The sequence below is a fragment of the Dreissena polymorpha genome, chromosome 3 (genome assembly GCF_020536995.1).
Source record: "Dreissena polymorpha isolate Duluth1 chromosome 3, UMN_Dpol_1.0, whole genome shotgun sequence".
NCBI lineage: Eukaryota > Metazoa > Mollusca > Bivalvia > Myida > Dreissenidae > Dreissena > Dreissena polymorpha.
Window position 1 is genome coordinate 152,149,363 of NC_068357.1, and position 22,441 is coordinate 152,171,803.

Here is a 22,441-nt window from a genome sequence, read left to right on the forward strand (position 1 = left end):
CAGACAGACAGACAGACAGACAGACAGACAGACAGACAGACAGACAGACAGACAGACAGACAGACAGACAGACAGACAGACAGACAGACAGACAGACAGACAGACAGACAGACAGACAGACAGACAGACAGACAGACAGACAGACAGACAGACAGACAGACAGACAGACAGACAGACAGACAGACAGACAGACAGACAGACAGACAGACAGACAGACAGACAGACAGACAGACAGACAGACAGACAGACAGACAGACAGACAGACAGACAGACAGACAGACAGACAGACAGACAGACAGACAGACAGACAGACACAGACAGACAGACAGACAGACAGACAGACAGACAGACAGACAGACAGACAGACAGACAGACAGACAGACAGACAGACAGACAGACAGACAGACAGACAGACAGACAGACAGACAGACAGACAGACAGACAGACAGACAGACAGACAGACAGACAGACAGACAGACAGACAGACAGACAGACAGACAGACAGACAGACAGACAGACAGACAGACAGACAGACAGACAGACAGAACTCCACATGCCGCCTATCCACAAAAAGTGGCGCACGCATAAAGTGAGCTGATAACATCGATGATGTCTCGTGATCTTGGCAACGGGGTGTTATTTAGTTCCTTTGTCAAAGCCTTTTTGTGTTTTGTAACTCCAATAAGATATTTATTTCCACATTTTACAATTCTTATCTAGTCGTTTTCGTTACATTATTTAAATCGCAAAATTAAACACGATTCATGCTTAATGTCAGTCATTATTGAACATGTGTTTGTAAGCGTTTAAACAGTTATATCCGTTATATGGTATGTACATGTACTCGTTCTACATTGTATTTTATTTGTGCTTTTTGCGAAAAAAATAATTATGACTGGGGCGGGTCCATTTAATTTTTTCTATTAATTTCAAGTAGTTTTCAAAACATCAAGAACAAAACACTGTTACTTGAAAGCAAAACTACTAATTAGTTATTATCAAAGTTGCAAATAATATAAAACTATGATTGTACACAATATGCCCCTAGACAAGAAACCAATACACGTGCACATTTAACTATAAAGTTTTTTTCTTTTTAGGAGTAGATCTCAAATGTTTTAAACAGTGCAGGATAACACTAATTTTCATTGCGGTTATAAACAATTCGAAACAAATAGTTACTCTCGTATATCAATGATATTTCCATACGCAGGAAAGCATATAACAAAATGACATACTTATAATTGGGCCTAATCTCAGGTACAAGCTATCAATACATATTTAAGGAATGTGGTTTACTGTGGGTTATATAAAGTAAAAGCGCGCATACTATTATTATTCTTGACCCGAGTTGCCTTACATCTCAACCGACAACCCACTAATTAGGTTGCACACAATCTATAAAGCTAAAAAGGTTCATGGCTTACTATCTTTGGAAAATTACGTTATTAAATAATAATGATATTTTAACAATTTTATTGTTTTGAACATCCAGACAGCATTTTGTTCTTTCTCTAATGATGATGATGATGATGATGATGATGATGATGATGATGATGATGATGATGATGATGATGATGATGATGATGATGATGATGATGATGATGATGATGTCATCATCATCATCATCATCATCATCATCATCATCATCATCATCATCATCATCATCATCATCATCATCATCATCATCATCATCATCATCATCATCATCATCATCATCATCATCATCATCACTTGGGAAAAAAATATAAGAACGGAAGTCTTGGGTAATAAGAAAACCCGCATCTTACAGAAAATTAGATCCATATAAACAAAGCTATGTACTGACACGTCTCTTACTAAGAAACTATTATCTTGTTCATAGTTAACCGTTGTTTAGTAATGAATATCACCAGGGAAAGTGCATTTGATTTTCAAACTGTTATATATATTGTTTTACATGTAAAAAATAATTATTATGATCCAATTTAACTAATCATGTATCTAGTTGTTCAAAAATAACTATGTTATTTCTAATTAATTAATTTCTCTTAATCTGTGTTTTTTTTCCATATATCAACATTTTCAATTATTCAAATGCATCATCTGTATATGAAAGTCGATGAAACTTTAGTTCATTATAGATAAAAAAAATAGAGCATTATTTATTGCCAATTCATTATAAATAGAAATAAATCGAGCACTATTTATTGCCTATTCATTATAGATAGAAAAAAATGGAGCAATATATATGTATTGCCAATTCTTTATACTTCAATATATGTCTTGCACTTATTTAATGCATAATCATAATATTTGCGCACTGAAAATCATTTCCTGCTAATTTCAATTAATTGTAAGTAGCGATTAATTGGTAGATTTTATTTAAAAGTACAAAGCCATAAAAGCTGGTTTCTGGCAATTTTAACATGATTAATTTATACAAGAAGGCCTGATTACAATTCTTGTTTATCAGAAGACCAGCCATCTTCATAAATACTGAATTCAATACTAATTTAAGTACATGTATATAATTTGTGGCAAAAAAACTGATGAAGATCAAAGATATTTACAATTATGTCTTCCATAAATTAAGATCATGGACACTATACCTTCCTCAGTGCAGACGACCCAGCGAACACGAAAGCAAAATTTGTTTTTCTATGTAAATGAACATTTCGTTGTTTTGTTTTTTATCCTTTAAAAAATGTATTGTCAAACAACAAAACACAATCAATGAGATACAAACTAATTATTCTAGCAATTTGTATACATTTTTAACAAAACCTGTGTGCTGGCTATATCGATCATATGTAACCGTATAATATTGCGCTGCTTACTTCCCTTGGATATATCAGTGTTTGATCACCTACGAATTTTAAATCGAGGCTTTTGCCGATATTGCTATTTTGGCATTTTTTTAAGACGTTTATACCGGTTAATAGCCCCGCATGATGTAAGTTTCCACAAGTTATCAATGCTATATAACTTGTATTTTGTTAAGGCAGTAACTATTTATGAGGTATATTCATTCATTCAGGTTTTTTCAGTAAATGCTATTCGTACCCAAATTACGTCGTACCTACCCTTTCGGCCCAGTTGAGGCTATATGTCCTATATGTTAGGGTAATTTCCAAAGCTTTGCTTTCGTAACTATGTCATTGTTTATAACTTAGGTATAGGCTATACGTTTTACCTTTTTTCAGTCATTTAAAGTATTTTTTATTACAATACATCATTTTCATTGTTCTTTACTGCAGAACTGAACATCTTTTATTTCGTTTTATTGCAGCAATTTACCACATACATCGAGATGAATCTAAGAATAAATACTGAATACCACCACATACAGTGTTTATCGACACGATCTGTCCGCTATCTGTTTCCAGAACAGAAAAGTAAATTGACCTACACTTTCCTAGTAGCAGATGGAGATGACTGGTACTGGACATCGAACTAACTCCACGTTAAAAATTGGTCGCACTAAAGTCTCATCTGTATTTCAACCAGCTTAAAAAAGTTTATTGTATGTCAACACGGCATGTACGTCCGTTTTCTGCAAAAGGAAGGGCTCTTTATGAAGAGAGAATTGATGACTTTAGGAAGCGCTGTTCTGCTTCATGGCGCAAAGTGACTGAAAGTTTGTGCTTAGTTAGTAGTTTAACTTATGAGAGTAATGTTGGTGAAATTAACCTGATTGCACAGCAATTACCTATGAAAGTTACGTAAAAGTTAAAGACAAATTTGAAGTGTACTTAAAAAAATGTGAAAAGTGAAGCAAGTCTTAAAGAATTATCGGCTCTCACTACAGACGTGTCGCTACAGGAAAAAGCAAATTTACATGTGCTGGAAAAGATTGACCAAAATAAACAATCAATATTAAAAAAGTCATGTCCAGCATGAAGCCAAACTCTGTCCATGGTGGTGTGAAGACACATAGTTCGAGATCCTCTAGCCGTAGGAGTGAACTCATCGCATTGAAACAAGCAGAAGCCGAATCTGCCAAGATAAAACTGAAATATACTCAACAAGAAGCAGCTCTTTTGAAACAAAAGGCAGAATCAGAAGTGAATCTTCAAGTTCTTTCTCAGCAAAAAGCTTTTGAAGCCGACGCTGCAGAAGTAAAGGTACTACAAGAGCATGATGTCGAAGGCTCTGATGGGTCAGAAAGTCATGTTGCACCAGACATTAAATTCAAATTGCAAACTTTGCCTGTTGTAAAACCTGACAATCTAGTTCAAGAATTCATCAAGAAATCCACAAACAATCCAACAGTATCTGACACTAATATGGGAGAAAATCTGTGCAAATTTCTCCTTAAAAAAGACTAGGCTCTCTCGCGACTGACTATATTTAGTGACAAAACTGACTTTTTATCCCTGGAAATGTTTGCATTAATATGTAAAATGATGACAATTTATAATAGCTGTATTTATACAAGTATAAAAAATGTTGATTTTTAATGCAAAAAATGACTTTGTTTGTGAAATGTGCGTTTTAATACGAACAAAGATGACAGTTAATAATAGTTCGTATTTATACGAAATATCAAAAATGTTGATTGTTAATGCAAAAAAAAAGACCTTTTCCCTGAAAATGTTCGTATAAATACCAACAATGATGACATCTATGAATTTATCAAGTATTTCTGAATAAAATGTATAGTGCGTAAATTTACGAAGTATGGTTATGTTAAGAATCTATGAATTAAACAAGTATTTCTGTGCTTTTTTTAAGTGCGTAAATTTACGAAGTCTGGTTTTTAAGAATCTATGAATTCACCAAGTATTTCTGAAATTGTTTAATAATGGGTAAATTTAGGAAGTCTGGTTTTGCTATGAATTTGCCAAGTACCGAGTATTTCTGAAAATATATAATAGTGTGTAAATGTACGACGTATGTTAAGAATATATGAACTGACCAAGTACATGACTTTGTATTTCTGAAATTTTTAATGCAGCATAAATATACGAAATATGATTTTGTTGAGAATATATGAATTGACAAAGTACGGGGTATTTCTGAAAAAATGTCATAGTGCCTAAATTAACGAAGTATGGTTTTGTAAAGAATATATGATTGAATTGACCTGGTATTTCTGAAAATTGTTAATAGTGCTTAAATTTACGAAGTAAGGTTTTCCTGAGAATTTATGAATTGATGAAGTAATTCTGAAAAAAAATAGTAGTGCGTAAATTTACGAAGTATGGTTTTGTTAAGGATATTTGAATTGACAAAGTATTTCTGAAAAGTTTTACTAGTTTGTAAATTTACGAAGTATGGTATTATTAAGAATATGAATTTACCAATTATGTCTGAAAAGTTTTAATAGTGCGTAAATTTACGAAGTATAGTTTTGAATTTACCAAGTATTTCTGAAAAGGTTAAATAGTGCGTAAATTTACGAAGTATGTTTTTGTTAAGAATCTATGAATTCATCAAATACTGAATACATGTATTCTTATTACAATGAAGTTCTTCTCTACTATATATATATAATTTTCGTCGTTTGAGTTTACAAATTAGAAGAAAATTATTTTTCCATAATGCAATCTTATGATTGCTTGGTCACACTGAAAGTGTGCACGAGGAAATTGAGTGCATTTGGCGGTTTTTCGTCATTCAGCTTTGAACAGTCTCACTGTAAAGACAAAGTTAAAGTTTATATCTGTGTTTCTTGTTTCATTTTCGGGAGTACATTATTAATATACCAGACGTGAATGAAGTGGTACTTAAGGAAAAGTGTTTTTCACCGAAAATCAAGCCCTATTTTTTACAACCTACCGCTATTTTAAACTATAGCAACTCATGCGGTAAACAACACGATTAAATACAAATGAAAAACATATATTTTAAATTATAGAAAGGTATACATGTTTATAGAAATGTGATCTTAAGGTCTTAATTCTGTTTTTTTTTGTAGCAGTTTTACAACTTATTTTTAAGGTAGTTTTAAAACTTATCAGTGTAAAACTAGTTTTTTAAACGCATTAATTGATAAAGTTGATAAAGGCGTCTTAGTATTACACACAGCATGCATTAAAAAGGAATGAATGACAAAATATTGTATATCAAATACATAATTAATATAATCTATATTAATATAACTTTTCAAATAGACTAATTCCAACTATCTATCTGGAACAATAGACAAATGACGGACAAGACTTACTCTACCGCTCATCAAATTAGTAAATTACTACAAGTTGACACATTTTGCTTACAAAATTTATATTTGGCCACATAATTTTCTTCATAAAACCCCATTAAATAGCAAACATCACAATATTTTTTACACATCGATGCTCATTTGGATAAATAAAGAGAAGTCCTGCAGGAACTTGTATACAGATGGTCAAACGGATATTTTGACACTTTTTTGTAACAAATTGAATATATCAAAGAACAATATATAACAGACAGCGAAATGCCAAATATGCCTGATTATGAAAACACAGTTTAGTTTATGAATAGTGATCATTGTAATAGATACAATTATAAAGCGTTGAACACCCGAGACGATTGAATACTTTGGAATAGATAGTTTATGTTAATTCTTTTCAATTTTGTATGTAACATAACAGTTTTTAACGTTAAAGAAATAATAAGAAAATTAATAATATGATAGGAATGTATAAGTAAATTTAATTATCATAACTGTATGTTTTAATAATATGACAAAATCATGTATGCATATTAGAAATTATGTTTGAATAATGTAAGAAAATTTTAAAAGTTTATTTTCATCAATATTTATAAATAAAATAACTGTTATAACTAATGATACGTCTTATTTCATAATAATAAGTGTTCAAAATATTTGAAAGTTTATTTCTAGCAAGTAGACACTGGTTCAAAATATTCGAAGGTTTATTGAAACATGACATATCCTTGCATTCATTGTAGAGTAGACTAAGTCAACAAATTGAAAGATCAAATATAGCATATTTAGATAGGAAAATCTGAAGACTGTATGTTTAACAAGGCATTCAATTGATGGAATGGTCAATGGTGTTGACATAGGACTTCAGACAGTAATACCTTATTTGCATCAGTCATACAAAGTTGCATTAGTCAGACAAAGTATTGCACAGGGAAACGTAATCTTATTTAACTATAAGAGTGCATGAAAACTTTATATCACCACAAATAATCACATAAGATGTCTAGAAGGATTACTCGATAAGTGTGAAAATACATGAATAGTTTGGTTTCTCCGTTCCCAGGGTGTCATTGATTCAGTACATTTAGCAATTCAACCAATCAACAATAAGCACGTGAAGAAACGGACACTAATGACCAATCAAATTATAAGGGAGTTTAATGCAAATTAACCTGTACAAAATGTAGATGTTTGTTCAGAATTAAGGACTCTGCGCTTAGATTTTGAGGGGATCGGATCGAGAAAGATCCAATCATGTAGTTGTCAGACTGTACTTATATATTTGAGAATATAAATTATATTACATATTAAATTGGATTGGAATTCACATATGGCGTTATTCTTGACAATAATAGAAAGGGACGGACTTGCCCTATTCGCTATGTAGCAAAATGTAGTTGACGCGAATCACGTCATTATAGCAATACGCGCATGACGTGAAATCGAACGATAGGTTACACACTATTAAAAGAAGAGAAATGAGCTTTGTTTGTTAATGTGTGTTCGCCACGAACAATAAGCGATTACGTGACATGAGGAATAGCTGTTTCTGTTAAAAGCCTTCTTTTTATGTAACAATACGCAGACCACTTATATAAAATATGAAACACAGACTTCTTATAACAGTCAGAAAGGCAAAGTGGTAACAGCTATAGCGTTTTAATCCATGGAAATGCCACTGGGTTAAGATCTTACATGGTCAAACTCTTTCCTGAGTTTTTATTATTTTAAAATAGCTCAATGTTATAATAATGGATCTCTAGAGTTACGATGTTATATTCAAATTATTTAAGGCAATGAAACACTTAACAAATGTCCCAATCTGTATTTGAATGACTTAAGGGACTTATTGACACAGAAAAAGGAATCCCCGCCGTCGATATAAAAACAACAACAATAGAAACAAACAACCACCCATGTTAGTTTAAAAATAGGTACACGTGGTTGATTACAAACTTAATGTCTTAATATTTCAACATATACAAATTAAACAAAGGCAGTATACTCAAGGCTGACACAATACAAGTCATACGTTTTGTTAGTTAAGGTTTGAATTGTAAACCTAATTAGTTGTAACTATTAACAAAATTCAACAGGTAACTAATCATCAGAATCTTTTTCGGTTAGGGCTGATGTCATTATTGATGGCTAAATGCGCTTTTTGTGCCCACCCTCAATGTGACTGGCAGTTCCTAGCCATTTTTTGATGAAAAACTCCGTTTTACTATTCGTTGTTTTCGGCGGCATCTAAAACAGAACATACGTTTATTCATGACCATTTAAATTCATTTGCTTAAATATCTTAGATATTTTAATTTAACGAAACCAGACATTTACTTTTTTCAAAGACAAGTATTATTGCAAACTTTTCAAATGTACAGTGCTATTTAGTGTTGATGTGCGGTTTTAAAACTTCAAATATCATGTCAGTTTCATAAAGTCACCAGAATAACACATTCTTTTATTATCTTCATAAAGTATTGCACTATTTTTGAAGAGTACTTTATGCTGTAATAAAGTGTCTTACGTAGAATAGCCAAACTCAGCTTAAAGTAACAATCACGCTAAAAAATATCGAATATTTCGTTAAATAAAGCTAACCCATAAACAAATCAATGTTCCTTTTAGCAAAATGAAAAATTTCAACGTTAGATGTTGTCTGGTAGAATTGATTTAACGAGATACAAAATGCTCGTTTTTATTTTTGTGTGGCCACAAAAAATTCCATTTATATCTCCCGTAAAATATCCGAACATTTACGGGCGAACACGAGATTGGATACGGTAAGCGTCGGAAGCATGACGTTGCTCTCATGAATAATCATTCTGTGAAATCAAAATGAATTCTGGGTAATTTGAACTTAGCGAATGCGAAAATGGCTTGTATAAATTATGCAAATGAACGCAACCCGAATGAATCCGATCCTGACTCGAAAGCGAAAGTAGATTACATCGTGGAACGATATTTAGATATTAAGATGCATAAAACTTGCCGAATGCTTGTACTCTAACGTTTTTACATCAATGTTATTTGTTTTTAGGGTCTTCCTATTGTTTGTAATTAACCATCGTATGGTACTACTTGTTGCCGAATGTTTTTATATAGCATAATACAGTAGCCGTATGTATTGGTGAGCGTGATAGTGACTTTAAGCAACTTAAAGGACATCTTTCCGCGCCATTGCTAGTTAAACCTCTACCAACTGATTTTCAAGGACCCCCGTATAAGACGCTTGGTTATGAGTTTCATAGATGACCCCCAACATTGGCTCTATAGTACACCTGCGCGGGAAAATATGCAAAAGCTAACAAAACAAACACAGTTTAAAGGAACAAGTTTAGTTAAGTGAGAGATGGTCAAATTCGAAGATAACACGCCATAATTCTATATAGATTTTGTTTAGTCTTACAATAAATAACAACTTAACGATAAGGTTTTTTTAAATTTCCGTAAAGAAGTTCCAGGCCTCCGACAGGTCCGTTGATGCGTGAAAACAATGTAGCAAACATGGTCTTCATCTACCGCTCGCTCGCGTATAACTCGCTCTGAGGAGCATAGGATAGAATTACCCACCCCTTAAATGGTTTAGAATATGAATGTTTTGCATACAACTTACTTTTTCAATAAGGATGTTATGGTCAATACAAAAAAGAACAATGCATTTATGTTTGAGAAATAAACACATTTAATGTATGTGTACTTAAGATATTTATAATACTCGATATAATCATTTTATGGGGTAAAAAAAACAAAAATAGTCCCCTCATCGTACAATTAAAGAAACTATTTTTTAAAACATATTTATGCATTTTATCACATTAGTTAACACGAAAAATGTAGTGTTTAGGCATACACATGTAGTTCTGAATTGCAGATGTTTGATCGCATAAGAGCAAACCAATAACAATTTGCTCAGTAACAGCAGGTTTGATAAATCTACCTTAAATTTGTCTTAATTGAACACCGGATTACTTAAAAAGCTGCAAATCGTCAATATTTACTTGATGTGAAACCTCAACGACATCTTGCGACACTGGCTTTTACAAATACACTTAATCTAACTTTCTACACCAACGTGATAATACCAACCAACAACCATATTTAAGACTTCATGATTGAGTAGTGTTATACGAAATGTCATTGCATCTTTTGGTCAGTATGTATGATACTGACTCTAAATGGAAAGTAAATCAGAAAGAGCAGCATGGGTTAAGTTATGTTTTGAAACCCACGAGATTAAGAAGTCAGCGAAATCAGTGCCATTTTCATTAGAATCTAAATCAAGATTGTCACAGAGTTGATATTATTGATAATATTTAAGAAGATACTTTTTTTTCAATAAAATAAACTTGCAATACTATCGACCAGCTTTACTTCGTGTGTTATAGCGGCAGTTGAGGCGGCAGTTAAACTACGCATCGGTTGAAATCTACACTAGCGGCCGGTTATAACTGGTTTAAGAAGTTTATGAAAATCAGTGTAAATTTCTATTAAAATGGGTATTTTGTATATGGATAGACGTGAAAAATGACAAAGAGAAAAGCGCATTTAAACCATTTAAAATAACATGTATTTTACGTACCATCAGCGCGTGGTTTGAAATGGCGAAATAGATTTAATATTGCCTTTATTCGGAACTAGCCAAATCTCCTCGGAGATGTTTATGAGTCAGGAGTGGTTATTTATATTATATATACGTAATGAACCAGACATTACACATATTCACATGGTAAATATTTGCATAATCCCATCATTAGTTGTCGAAACATTGTAATTACTAGACGGATTACTTCTCAACCCTTGTTATGCTTATGCTTATTACTTCTTAGCCTTAACACCCTGAGTAATGATGAGCAAGAAATTATGTATTATAAAGCACAACTTTATTAAAGGCTCTTTTACATGCCCTCTTCACGAAACGCCTGATCCATGCAAAGGATATTCAGCCATGCGGCGATATAGCCAACGCACACTCTCTTGTCATTATATAAAATCGTTAAGCTAAACTACATAGCTGAGCTATGAGTCAATTTTCTTTGCAGGACTGTATTAATCATAGCCTGAACAGGGTCCTTTCACGGCAGCACAGCAGGTGCATACCCATATGCGCACTGATAGCCAGAAATACACAATACACAATGTCCCATATTTTGCAGGAGCATGGCAAAACAAGTAGAAAATAAAATGGGTCTAAAGTAAAAACAATTTGTCACTTGCCTATAATGTAGACTTTCGCATGGAAATGTTTTTGCAGTCTAACTATTCGTATAAATAATAAAAAAAACAGTGAATGAAATACATTAGTTATTTTGATAGCGGTAAATAAAACACAAAACATTAAAGTACGGTATCCAAACACTTATGTTGTTTATTCGAATGATAACGCGATCGTGATAAAAAAATTCCCTTTCGTTTTAAGGATAATTAGTAAACTAAATAAACAACATATGTAAGCTTTCTCTTAATTTTATGTAGACAAAGTGGTCTTTTTAACTGTTATTAACATTGTTTTACATTACATTTCAACCATTATTCAAGTAGTACTAACAATGCAGCATCCTGGATGTACCTTTGAAAGAATCCGTTTACAAAACTGTGGTATTTTTTTCAAAAAAGAGTAAGAAACATTCTCAAACAATAGGAATATATTTTACTGTATTATTTGTTTCCATTTAGAAGATAAACTGTTAAAGTGAGATCCAGTGGCATCAGGAGAGCAATGTTCATTATTAATTTGAGGTGCTTTACGTATGACAAAGGACAACATACGCGTCTTAGACATGACTAAATATCAAGCAAAATCTCGGACTGCCTTCGAACGGTCAATGCTTTACGTAATTCTCATTTGATACAGGTACACTCATAAGGTATTGTTATTCTTTCAATCGATTGTTTAGAAGTGAACATGTCGCAGATCATATAGACGGAATGTACATGTATTAACAACCACTTATTTATCTTATTCGCTATATTCACTATCATTCACTTATTTTATTTTCAAGTTGGAATATCATTACTATATATGAAATGCAATTTGGAATAACAATACTGTTACGGTAGCATCATTCGTATAAACAGTTTCCAAATTTCCTCTTCATAAGTCTTGTAACAAAGGGGATGCAAATGGATATAAAAAACTACTGTTCTCGAATAAAGTTAGACCCCAGCGAATGTATTCCTATTTAGCGGTAAACAGTGTTAACCGCTTGCGACTGAACACGAATGTTGCCATTCTATCTATCATTATTGTTTGAGACATTTAAAAGTGGGAAGGAACAATAACAGCTAATTTTAAAATCCCAATGTTCATTCTTTGCGCGACCCATTATTAGGTTATTGAAATTCTAACTTTTAATCCGAGGAACGTTTGGTTCAATCGACAATTTGCGGTGATGCCGACGGTCGAAAGACGGGCACTTAAGAAAGATAAGCATCTTTAACAGTACGCAAATCAATGAAAGGATGTTTTTTTACTGGTTATAGCACAGTAAGGATTTTAAAAAAAAACGAGTATAATATTCCGTGTAAATACAAGACACATACGAAGCGGAATTTCAACAACAATGTAATTTCTGAAATCCCTTGATGTTTTTGGTAACAGCTTGATGCTGACATAGTATGAAGGAATTGAACCGCCGCTAAAATATAAATAGCGATATTCCACAGTTTTTTCCCAAAGTTCGATTTTGACGAAAGGAGCCGTGTGGTATTCAAGGTAACGTGATTATCTTGCTTTAATTAAACTGGATTCATGTTGTTGTTGTTTTTCTAAACTTGACATTACAATTATTTAAAATGTTTTTTTTTCAAGTTCGTCCATAGTATTATTGGTTGTCTGTAACATAAAACACATATGGTAACATGATGAAATTTATGTATTCCATACTTTTCCCGTTTGATTTTCTATTTTGTATGTTAACTAGTAAACTTACTTTTATTTAATATTTTTTATTATTAAAATAGTTTTTTTCTGCAAATCAATACAAAGATTAGTACAACACGTAGCTTGAACAGTAAGTTTTTGTTAATTTATATTCGGCATATGAAGATATCACGTTATTATGTTATCACATGATATTTTCCGATGAGCCATACAATACAAGTATTTAAACACATTTTAAAAAGCGTTCAAGCTCCATAAAACCGGCTTCAACCCTTACCATTGCGGTGACCGTAGTATTGTTACTGTTTGTGCGTTTGAAATGTCCATGATTTTATTTTGGTCGAGCATGTGTTTTCTGCCTCACTGTTTGATAATTGGTTCGTTGCAATAAATAGACGACCGCATAGTGCAGCTTAATGATTACTATATGTGTATTTATTCCTTTGCATTAATATTGATACTATGGTGTTAAAATATGCAGTTTTTCATGCATGTTATAATCGGTCAATGAACAATTTCTTTACATTTTAATGCCTAACAATTAAAAATTCAGAGCAACTTCTTCATGCTTTAATTTCTTATTACTATGACTCCGAGCTGTTGTGCGGTAACGGAAAAACACCGATAAATTGATACTTTTTTTTGTTTCAGATGACGCCGATACAAATCGTTTTCTTGTTAGCGAGCCTTTGCGTTCTGGCTTCGGCTACCAGTTAGTAAAATGCGTAACTTATATTTGCTTAATTTAACTTTGAGATGTAATGCCATTCAAAGTCTCAATGTTGAATGTCGGGAAAGTGAGTATAATGTGTATTATGCAGACGGCGTTGATAATACAGTCATTGCTTTTTACGAGATTTTAGAGCATTTTTATGGAAAGAGTTTAAGAAATCTATTGATTTAATGTATCATAATTATCAAAATTGGTCTTAAACGATTGCAATTGTTCTAAAAGCTTGTTCATGAACGTAGGAAACAGAAAATCACGAAGAAATGTATGAAAAGGACGGTCGTAGCGATGCAACAAAGGAAAAATCTGAGTATTGACCTTAAATTACCGAGTAGACCAAAGATAAATGAAGTTTAGCGTTGCACTGCAGAAAAACTAATGTTCATATGAAGAAATTTGTAATTCATAAATGGCCAACTTAAACAAGATTTACAAGTTTGTAAATGTTTTACAAAGTGTGAATCGACATCAACACTTAAGTGGCTATAAAAAAAACTCAAATTTAGTTGATTGATTCAGGATAAAAATGAAAATTTTATCAGTCAAATTGTCTTATATTTATATTTTCTTTTGATAAAATGTTCGAAATAAGCAATCCAGTGCCCAGGATGAACGTGTTTGCCTAAAATTCGTTTTAATGAAATATAAATACTTGAGATTATAGGGAAGCTACACAAATTAGAAAAATATCGAAAAACCCGTAATTTGCATAGAATATGAAAATATATCTCGATAGATCTGTTCCGTTTTTAAGCACGTTTCTCTTAAACTGTCATAATACACTACACATATACAATAATACTGTAATGTATGTTTGAATCTAAATAAGAAATTTGCTTCATTGAAAAACGATCTTCTGTATTGTCATTTCAGTATACATATATGTTATTGGATGTATACTCTAGATTATTCAGTACTGGTATACCTATTTCTGTTTTAGATGCTTTTAGGAAAGTAAATTTATTTTTTGTGTTAATTAATTATTGTGTAAATATAACTTTTATGTATAATTTAATTTTATGACACTATGAAGGTAATACTATTTTACATTTCGTAGAATTAACCAACACGACCAAGCTATGTAAATTGGCATTTTAAATCATTCTAACGGCTTCGTTCTGATATTGCAGGACGACTATATGAATATTTAACTACACGATGACATGTCTATGAATCGTGTTATCAAATACGAGAGATGGTTTATTATTGTTTACGGTTCTTTTCATTACAAATAAAAAATACAATGTTTTTCTCCGATTTGCATCTGTCTCCGTTTGTCAAATTTATAGAAGCTCCATTGGTGTTAATAGTTTCGTGATGATCGTGAGGTTAAGAGTTCCTGTTTGAACTCCAAATGCTTATATTGGACCGTTCAAATTCGGTAATCAAAGAGTAATTATTGTTTATTAACGTCTCACTTTTGTACATAAAACACAGTAAATCAGTACAAAATCATTATATATATATATATATATATATATATATATATATATATATATATATATATATATATATATATATATATATATATATATATATATGTACAAAACCACTCTAAAAGAATTACGAGAGACGATGGTTCTAAAAATTCTAAAAGTGTTCAACGATTATATACATCATAGAATCTTTCACATCTGTTAGAAATATAAAAAGTAAGATTTTAAGGAAATTCGATTTAAAATGATAAATTTTCCTAAAATAAATAAAAAGATCCTGAAAGAAATTCGGTTTCAAATGATTTGGTTTCTTAAAATAAATTTAAAATATATATCATCAAACAATACAGCAAGAGAAAATGTCAATTTTTACATTATAAACAGTTTTGTACTTATGAAGTACAAAGAATATTATTATTTTATACGCAATTGACTATGCGCACACATTAAATGGATAATATATACATGTGATTGTGTCGCCCCATTAAATTGTCATGACAGGCTCTTGCACTGGGTGTAATGATGCGATCATATGACAGCAAGAAGTTCATTTTCTCTCTTGGGTTTAATGCGTTGAAATTTGGGTTTACCAAAAATGCACTTTCTGTTAAATTGGCACTTATATTTTCATATAGCGGAAACATCATTAGGACATGCTTTTCACTTTCGACACACGTCTTACAGATAAAACAATATCGTTCATTTTCTGGTACACCTTCATACCGTCCTGTTTCTATAAGAAGAGGTGCAACACCACAGCGGAATTTTGGCTTACGCTTTTCTTTTGTGCAACAATGCTAATAGATTGGCAACTTGCCTTTAAAACCCCACATGCTTTTAACTTATTTTTTACTAAAGAAGCAGCTGACGTTACACTTTGTGCGTTGGTGCATTTAATTACAGATAACCGATGCACCTACAAAGGAAACAACTATCAGCACGGTCAAACTTTCATAGACGTTTATAGCGAGTGCAAATGTAACGATGGAAAAGTCACATGTTCTCAGCGCGTATATCCCAGTAAGTTACTGTTAACATTCTAAATGCAAATGATGCATCAGTCGTGTTTTACGTTATATTTATATTTGCTTCTGTTACATTTTTCAACATCGACAATCTAGTATAACCCTAACCTTATCATTGTTTACTCTGAATGCTTCAACATCGAATGTTCATATGTATGTTTTTTTCTGTAGTGTAGATGGGTATGTTGGCTTATATTTCTTTTGTGCAACAATGCTAATAGATTGGCAACTTGCCATTACAAAACCCCAGATACTTGTAACCCATTGTTTACTAATGATGCAGAAGACGTTACATTTTTTGCATATGTGTGTTTAATTACAGAGAAATCATGCACCTACAAAGAAAAAACATATCAAGACGGTCAAACTTTCATAGACGTTTATAACGAGTGCAAATGCGACGATGGAAAAGTCACATGTTCTCAACGCGCATATACCAGTAAGTTACTTTTTTCCATTTTTAATGCAAACGATGAATCAGTCTTTTTTATTTTATCTTTATATTTGCTTCTTTTACATTTTTCTACATGGACAATCAAGTATAACTCGAACCTGTAGTGTAGATGGGTATGTTGGCGTATATATTTCTTTTGTGCAACAATGCTAATAGATTGGCAACTTGCCATTAAAAAACAAAGATGCTTTTAACCCACTGTGTTCTAATGATGCAGCTGACGTTACACTTTGTGCATTTGTGTGTTTAATAACAGAGAACCCATGTACCTACAAAGAAAAAACCTATATGGACGGTCAAACTTTCATAGATTTATTACAGACTTTCATAGAGTAATTACATGTAATTGTTATATACACTCCAAAGACTGATAGCTCTGAGCCAAGTGTAAGGTTTAGAGCGCTCAAACATGTTTTACCTCACGCTTTGATTTCATTGCTGTTCAAGTGCGAGTATAAACCCAATATACGTTGATGTGACAGTTACGAGTCCGGGATATAATTGTAAATATGGTGTGTTCTGTTGTGTACTTGTTTGTGTTGCCTTGTATATTTGTTGTGTGTCACACTATTAAGAGATTTGCTGATTGCCATAAATAAAGAGTCACGTGCTATTGAAATCGATCTTTCCTGTTGATGCAACTGAGGTTTCACTTTGTGCAAATTTTTGTTTAATTATAGAGACCCCTTGCACATACAAAGGAAAAACCTACCAGGACGATCAAACTTTCAAAGACGATTGTAACGACTGCAAATGTGACGAAGGAAAGGTCACATGTTCTCAACGCGTTTGTCCCAGTAAGTTAGTTCTTCCAGTTTGAATATATACATTGTTACAGTCGTTTGCTTTCTTATATTTAAATTTGCTTTTGTTCAAAGTTTAATTATTGACAATCCAGTTACCAAGATAAACGTCTCTGCATAAAACTCGTTTTAGAAAAATATAGAATTTTGTAATTTTAAGGGATTCTTAAAAAATGTTCGTTAAATTAAAAACAATCATTTTCCTTGAATATGCAAATATGTCTCGACTGAAAGATTCTTTTTGAAAGCATGCTTCAAAAATTAAATAAGTCGTTTGATATAGTGAAAAACATTTCTTTATAGTATATATATACGACTATTTTTTATTTGTATTGCTCTTATGTAGGTAAATCTCGACTTTGGATAAAAATAATTTTTTAAATAAATTAGTTTAATCATTAATTTTATTTCATTATACTATTAAAGATTTGGTTCTTTGAATTTACGGTATATTTCTTAGAATTAGTATAAACATCCACGGTGTTTAAATTGGCTTCGTCCTGACATTGCCCTACGATGATATAAATATTTATGTTTTGGCTAATTACGCATCAAATGTAAATAAATCTGCTTCTCTGTTTTGCTTCCAACCTTTCATAATAAATAGTATATACATTGAACTGTATTTTATTTTATTCCTATTTAAATTTAATTGTGCTGCCATAAGCTTATTCATTTGTATATGAACTCCTTACAATATGTATTAACCCACATATAAATTAGCCGTGCCGATCCAATGCCTATTGCAGTATTCCCATAACGTGTTTTGGTATTTTTACCGTTTTGTCACTTGTATGGATGAGCCATTTATTGGTAGTCCCGTGATGATGTAAGGTTTGCAGATCCAGTGAAAACTCAAATTCTTTGATTTATCTAACGTTTTATATTTGGTGAACCGATTGTTATTATTTTTTATTCTGTTGTGTTCTTGATGGTGTTGTCTAGTAAATTGTCTTTGTGTTGCAATGTTCAGAGATAGGCAACCTAAAAAAAAAATAACGAGCCACATGATACCAGAATCTTTCTTTTCTGCAGATGGTATTAAAGTTTTACTATGTTCAATGCTATCGGTTTAAGATAAACAATATATCAGTCAATTGATATATTTACTTTTGCTTCTGTAAGAATATGTATACATTTGCAATCCGGTTGCCAGGGTAATAGTTACTGAATAAAAATGCGTTTAAGTTAAATAAAAAAGTGTGTATTTTTCTGGCAATCTCTATAAAAGTTGGTTAAGTTAATTCGAAAAATGTCAATAAGATAAGAATTGCAAATGTATCTCGATCGATTTTTTTCCGTTTTAAAATATTATTATTTTTAGAATAATGCTTAAATTGCTTTTCAACTGTATATATTAAGTAGTTTGTTGTAGTGAAATTCATTTCTCTGTATTGTCATATACGTAAACGTATTTGCATTTTTTTTAATTTAGATGCTTCAACATTTGGTGTAACCATTTCTATTTTCAGTTTTTTTGAAGGAAAATTACCATATTATTTGTAGAAATATCATAACATAGATATAATTTGTATTTATAATTTAATATTATTATACTATTATTGAGATGCTGTTTGACATATCTTAAAATAAACGTACACAACAAATTTACTTAAATTGGCTTTGAGAAATTTTTTTCTCGGCTTTTTCCTTATATTGCACGACGATTTTAAGACTATTTAACTACATGATGCAATGTTTTCTGAAGATTTTGATAGAAAGAGGGGTTGTGGATGTGTTTTTTTTAATGTTTTGATTGAAATGAATTCTCCGTTATTCCGATACTATTTTTTGAATATTTTTTCCGTTTTGTCCATTTTAAAGAATCGACATTGATGTGAATATTAAAGGTAGATTCGCCATTGATGTGAATAATGTGAATAAAGAATCGACATTGATGTGAATGTTAAAGGTAGATTCGCCATTGATGTGAATAGTTACGGTTGATTCGCCATTGATGTGAATAGTTACCGTAGATTCGCCATTGATGTGAATAGTTACGGTAGATTCGCCATTGATAAGAATAGTTACGGGAGATTCCCCATTGATGTTAATAGTTACGGTAGATTCGCCATTAATGTGAATAGTAACGGTAGATTCGCCATTGATGTTATGATCACGTATAAAACACGTGACAATTATGTTGCTTCGATGTGTATTCAACCGTTATGTGTATTAAATGGTTATTAAATTGAACTGTATTCTCCGCTATTCCGATACTATTTTTTTGAATATTATTTCCGTTTTGTCGGTAAAGAATCGACATTGATGAGAATATTAAAGGTAGATTCGCCATTGATGTGAATAATGTGAATAAAGAATCGACATTGATGTGAATATTAAAGGTAGATTCGCCATTGATGTGAATAGTTACGGTAGATTCGCCATTGATGTGAATAGTTACGGTAGGTTCGCCATTGATGTGAATAGTTACGGTAGATTCCCCATTGATGTTAATAGTTACGGTAGATTCGCCATTGATTTGAATAGTAACGGTAGATTCGCCATTGATGTAATGATCACGCATAAAACACGTGACAATTATGTTGCTTCGATGTGTATTCAACCGTTATGTGTATTAAATAGTTATTAAATGGAAATATATTCTCCGTTATTCCGATACTATTTTTTTGAATATTTTTTCCGTTTTGTCCATGGTAAAGAATCGACATTGATGTGAATATTAAGGGTAGATTCGCCATTTATGTGAATAGTTACGGTAGATTCGCCATTGGTGTGAATAGTAACGGTAGATTCGCCATTGATGTGAATAGTTACGCTAGATTCCCCATTGATGTTAATAGTTACGGTAGATTCGCCATTGATGTGAATAGTAACGGTAGATTCGCCATTGATGTGAATAGCTACGGTAGATTCGCCATTAATGTGAATAGTTACGGGACGATTGTGAGGTTTGGAGCTCATGTTTAAGCTAAAAATGCTTTGTTTTCACAGTTCCAATGCGGTATTCGCAGCGTTTGATTGCTCTGTTGTGTACTTGTGGGTTTTGCCTAGTTTATTTGTTTGCGTCACAATGTTCAGAGATTGACTACTGTAAATATTTAAAGAGCTATTACATGTTCATTTCCTTCAGATGCAGCTGAACTTTCACTTTGTGCATATTTGTGTTTAATTACAGAGGACCCATGCACCTACAAGGGAAAAACCTACAAGGACGGTCAAACTTTCAAAGACGATTGTAATGATTGCAAATGTAACGATGGAAAGGCCACGTGTTCTAACCGCTCATGTTCAAGTAAGTTCATTACTACAGGTTGATATTATACAATGTATCAATCGTTTGTTATATCATATTCACGTGAAATTCTATCTAAAGTGTCAACACCGGCAACTCAGTTCCTTATTCATATGAACTTCTATCTAAAGTGTCAACACCGGCAACACACTTTTACCATATTATTTGTAGAAATATCATAAAATAGATATAATTTGTATTTATAATTTAATATTATTATACTATTATTGAGATGCTTTTTGACATATCTTAAAATAAACGTACACAACAAATTTACTTAAATTGGCTTTAAGAAAGTTTTTTTTGGCTTTTTCCTTATATTGCACGACGATTTTAAGATATGAACTTCTATATAAAGTTTCAACACAGGCAACTCAGTCCCAAGGATTTACGTTTCTACATAACAGCTCGTGTTTTGTTTCAATTTTCAGGAATTTCTTTAAAAACTGATACGGTATATTTTTAAATGCATCGAAGTATTTAATTTTAGTGAAACGGTGTTTATGTATTTTCATTTCAGCATACATATATGTTATTTGATTTTTACTTTGGATACTTCAACCTCTGATGCACTTGTGTCTGTTTTTTTATTTCAGAAAGTGAATCTCCATATGTGTAACTAATTATTACATAATTATATTTTTTGTTTATTTTTTTTCTTTACACTTTTAAGGCTGTTATTTTTTTTTTATATTTAAGAATTAATTTATGATTTGTTTCTGGTAAAGAGGTCAACTCGTTTTACCACATCTTTGAATACAATTGATAATGTTGTTTTAAGTATACAAACTAATTATTGCTAGTCATCTCTATTTCAGGTTATTAGTGGCAGAGTCGAACACGAAACCCAATCGCAACTTATGCCCTTTGAAATTTGAATAATAAACATAAGCACACTGATATGAGTGGTTATTTATTTTTAGTTATACTGATGGAGGTGTTGTGTTTTTGCGTGCATATGTCGTTTTTGCAACCAGCCAAAACCTCTTTTTAACCATTTCCTGTCTGAAAATACTATAATACTTGCTTAGTAGATCTGAAGAATTTAAATCAAAGGTAACGTTGGTATGACATTTTGGTGGATCCAATGAAATTCTAGCCTTCAAACTGTTTTGTTATAGAATCATAAAATGCTATGAATTAAATTAACGTGAACACTCGCTGTTTGATTTACAAAAGTAACTATATATCGATTGTTATACAGCTTCGATTATTATACAGCTTACATTTACTGTACATGATTAACTCTGATGATATGTTGGAGGACTATCAGATTATCAAATACACTTCCCAAAACTTGCATTTGCAAAAAGCAATTTCACGGGACCCATAGTGGCTGCTTATTGTAGGTCTTCGGGTGGTTATTTGAACGTGACCCGTTATACGATGTCTTGAGATTTTAACAATGTTAACTTTTTATTTTTATGTGATTGTCACCAGCCCTAGAAAGGGTAAAACTGATCGTACATTACTAAGTTCTCACAGCACATGTGTGAACTGGTCAGACTTTTAAACTTATTATTCTTAATGGTGGTCACGTGTATTTATAATGTATTTTCGTATAATTCTATTTATTGTTTTCGTGTTTAAACATTGTGTTCTTTTTTAATTTGTTAGAGTGATGCACTATGAGTTTACCAATGCACAACTCTTCACATATCAGTTCTTGTAAAATATTCTATTCAGTGAATATGCCTGATAATTATTAGAAA

General features: G+C 31.9%; 1 protein-coding gene and 1 long non-coding RNA gene across 2 annotated transcripts; both read left to right on the top strand.

Annotated features, from left to right (window-relative positions):
- The first annotated feature begins 2,838 nt into the window (after nt 1-2,838).
- On the top strand, nt 2,839-6,760 carry LOC127873952 (uncharacterized). The gene is made up of 2 exons (XR_008046455.1): nt 2,839-2,935; nt 3,272-6,760. It is a non-coding gene; the product is annotated as an uncharacterized LOC127873952 (long non-coding RNA).
- A 6,054-nt stretch (nt 6,761-12,814) lies between these two features.
- LOC127871255 (kielin/chordin-like protein) lies at nt 12,815-21,634 on the top strand. Its single transcript, XM_052414005.1, has 7 exons — nt 12,815-12,857; nt 13,677-13,737; nt 16,095-16,211; nt 16,539-16,655; nt 17,351-17,467; nt 20,613-20,729; nt 21,548-21,634. Exons 2-7 carry the CDS (start codon nt 13,677-13,679, stop codon nt 21,553-21,555), a joined length of 537 nt encoding a protein of 178 aa, XP_052269965.1. The 5' UTR covers nt 12,815-12,857; the 3' UTR covers nt 21,556-21,634.
- The last annotated feature ends 807 nt before the right edge of the window (nt 21,635-22,441 follow it).

Bases quoted from the DNA above. Each gene is read 5' to 3' on its own strand.
- LOC127871255 (XM_052414005.1), top strand. From the start codon at position 13,677: ATGACGCCGATACAAATCGTTTTCTTGTTAGCGAGCCTTTGCGTTCTG. The intron at 13,738-16,094 runs GTTAGTAAAATG...ATTTAATTACAG, and splicing joins CGTTCTGGCTTCGGCTACCA to ATAACCGATGCACCTACAAA. The intron at 17,468-20,612 runs GTAAGTTAGTTC...GTTTAATTACAG, and splicing joins TTCTCAACGCGTTTGTCCCA to AGGACCCATGCACCTACAAG.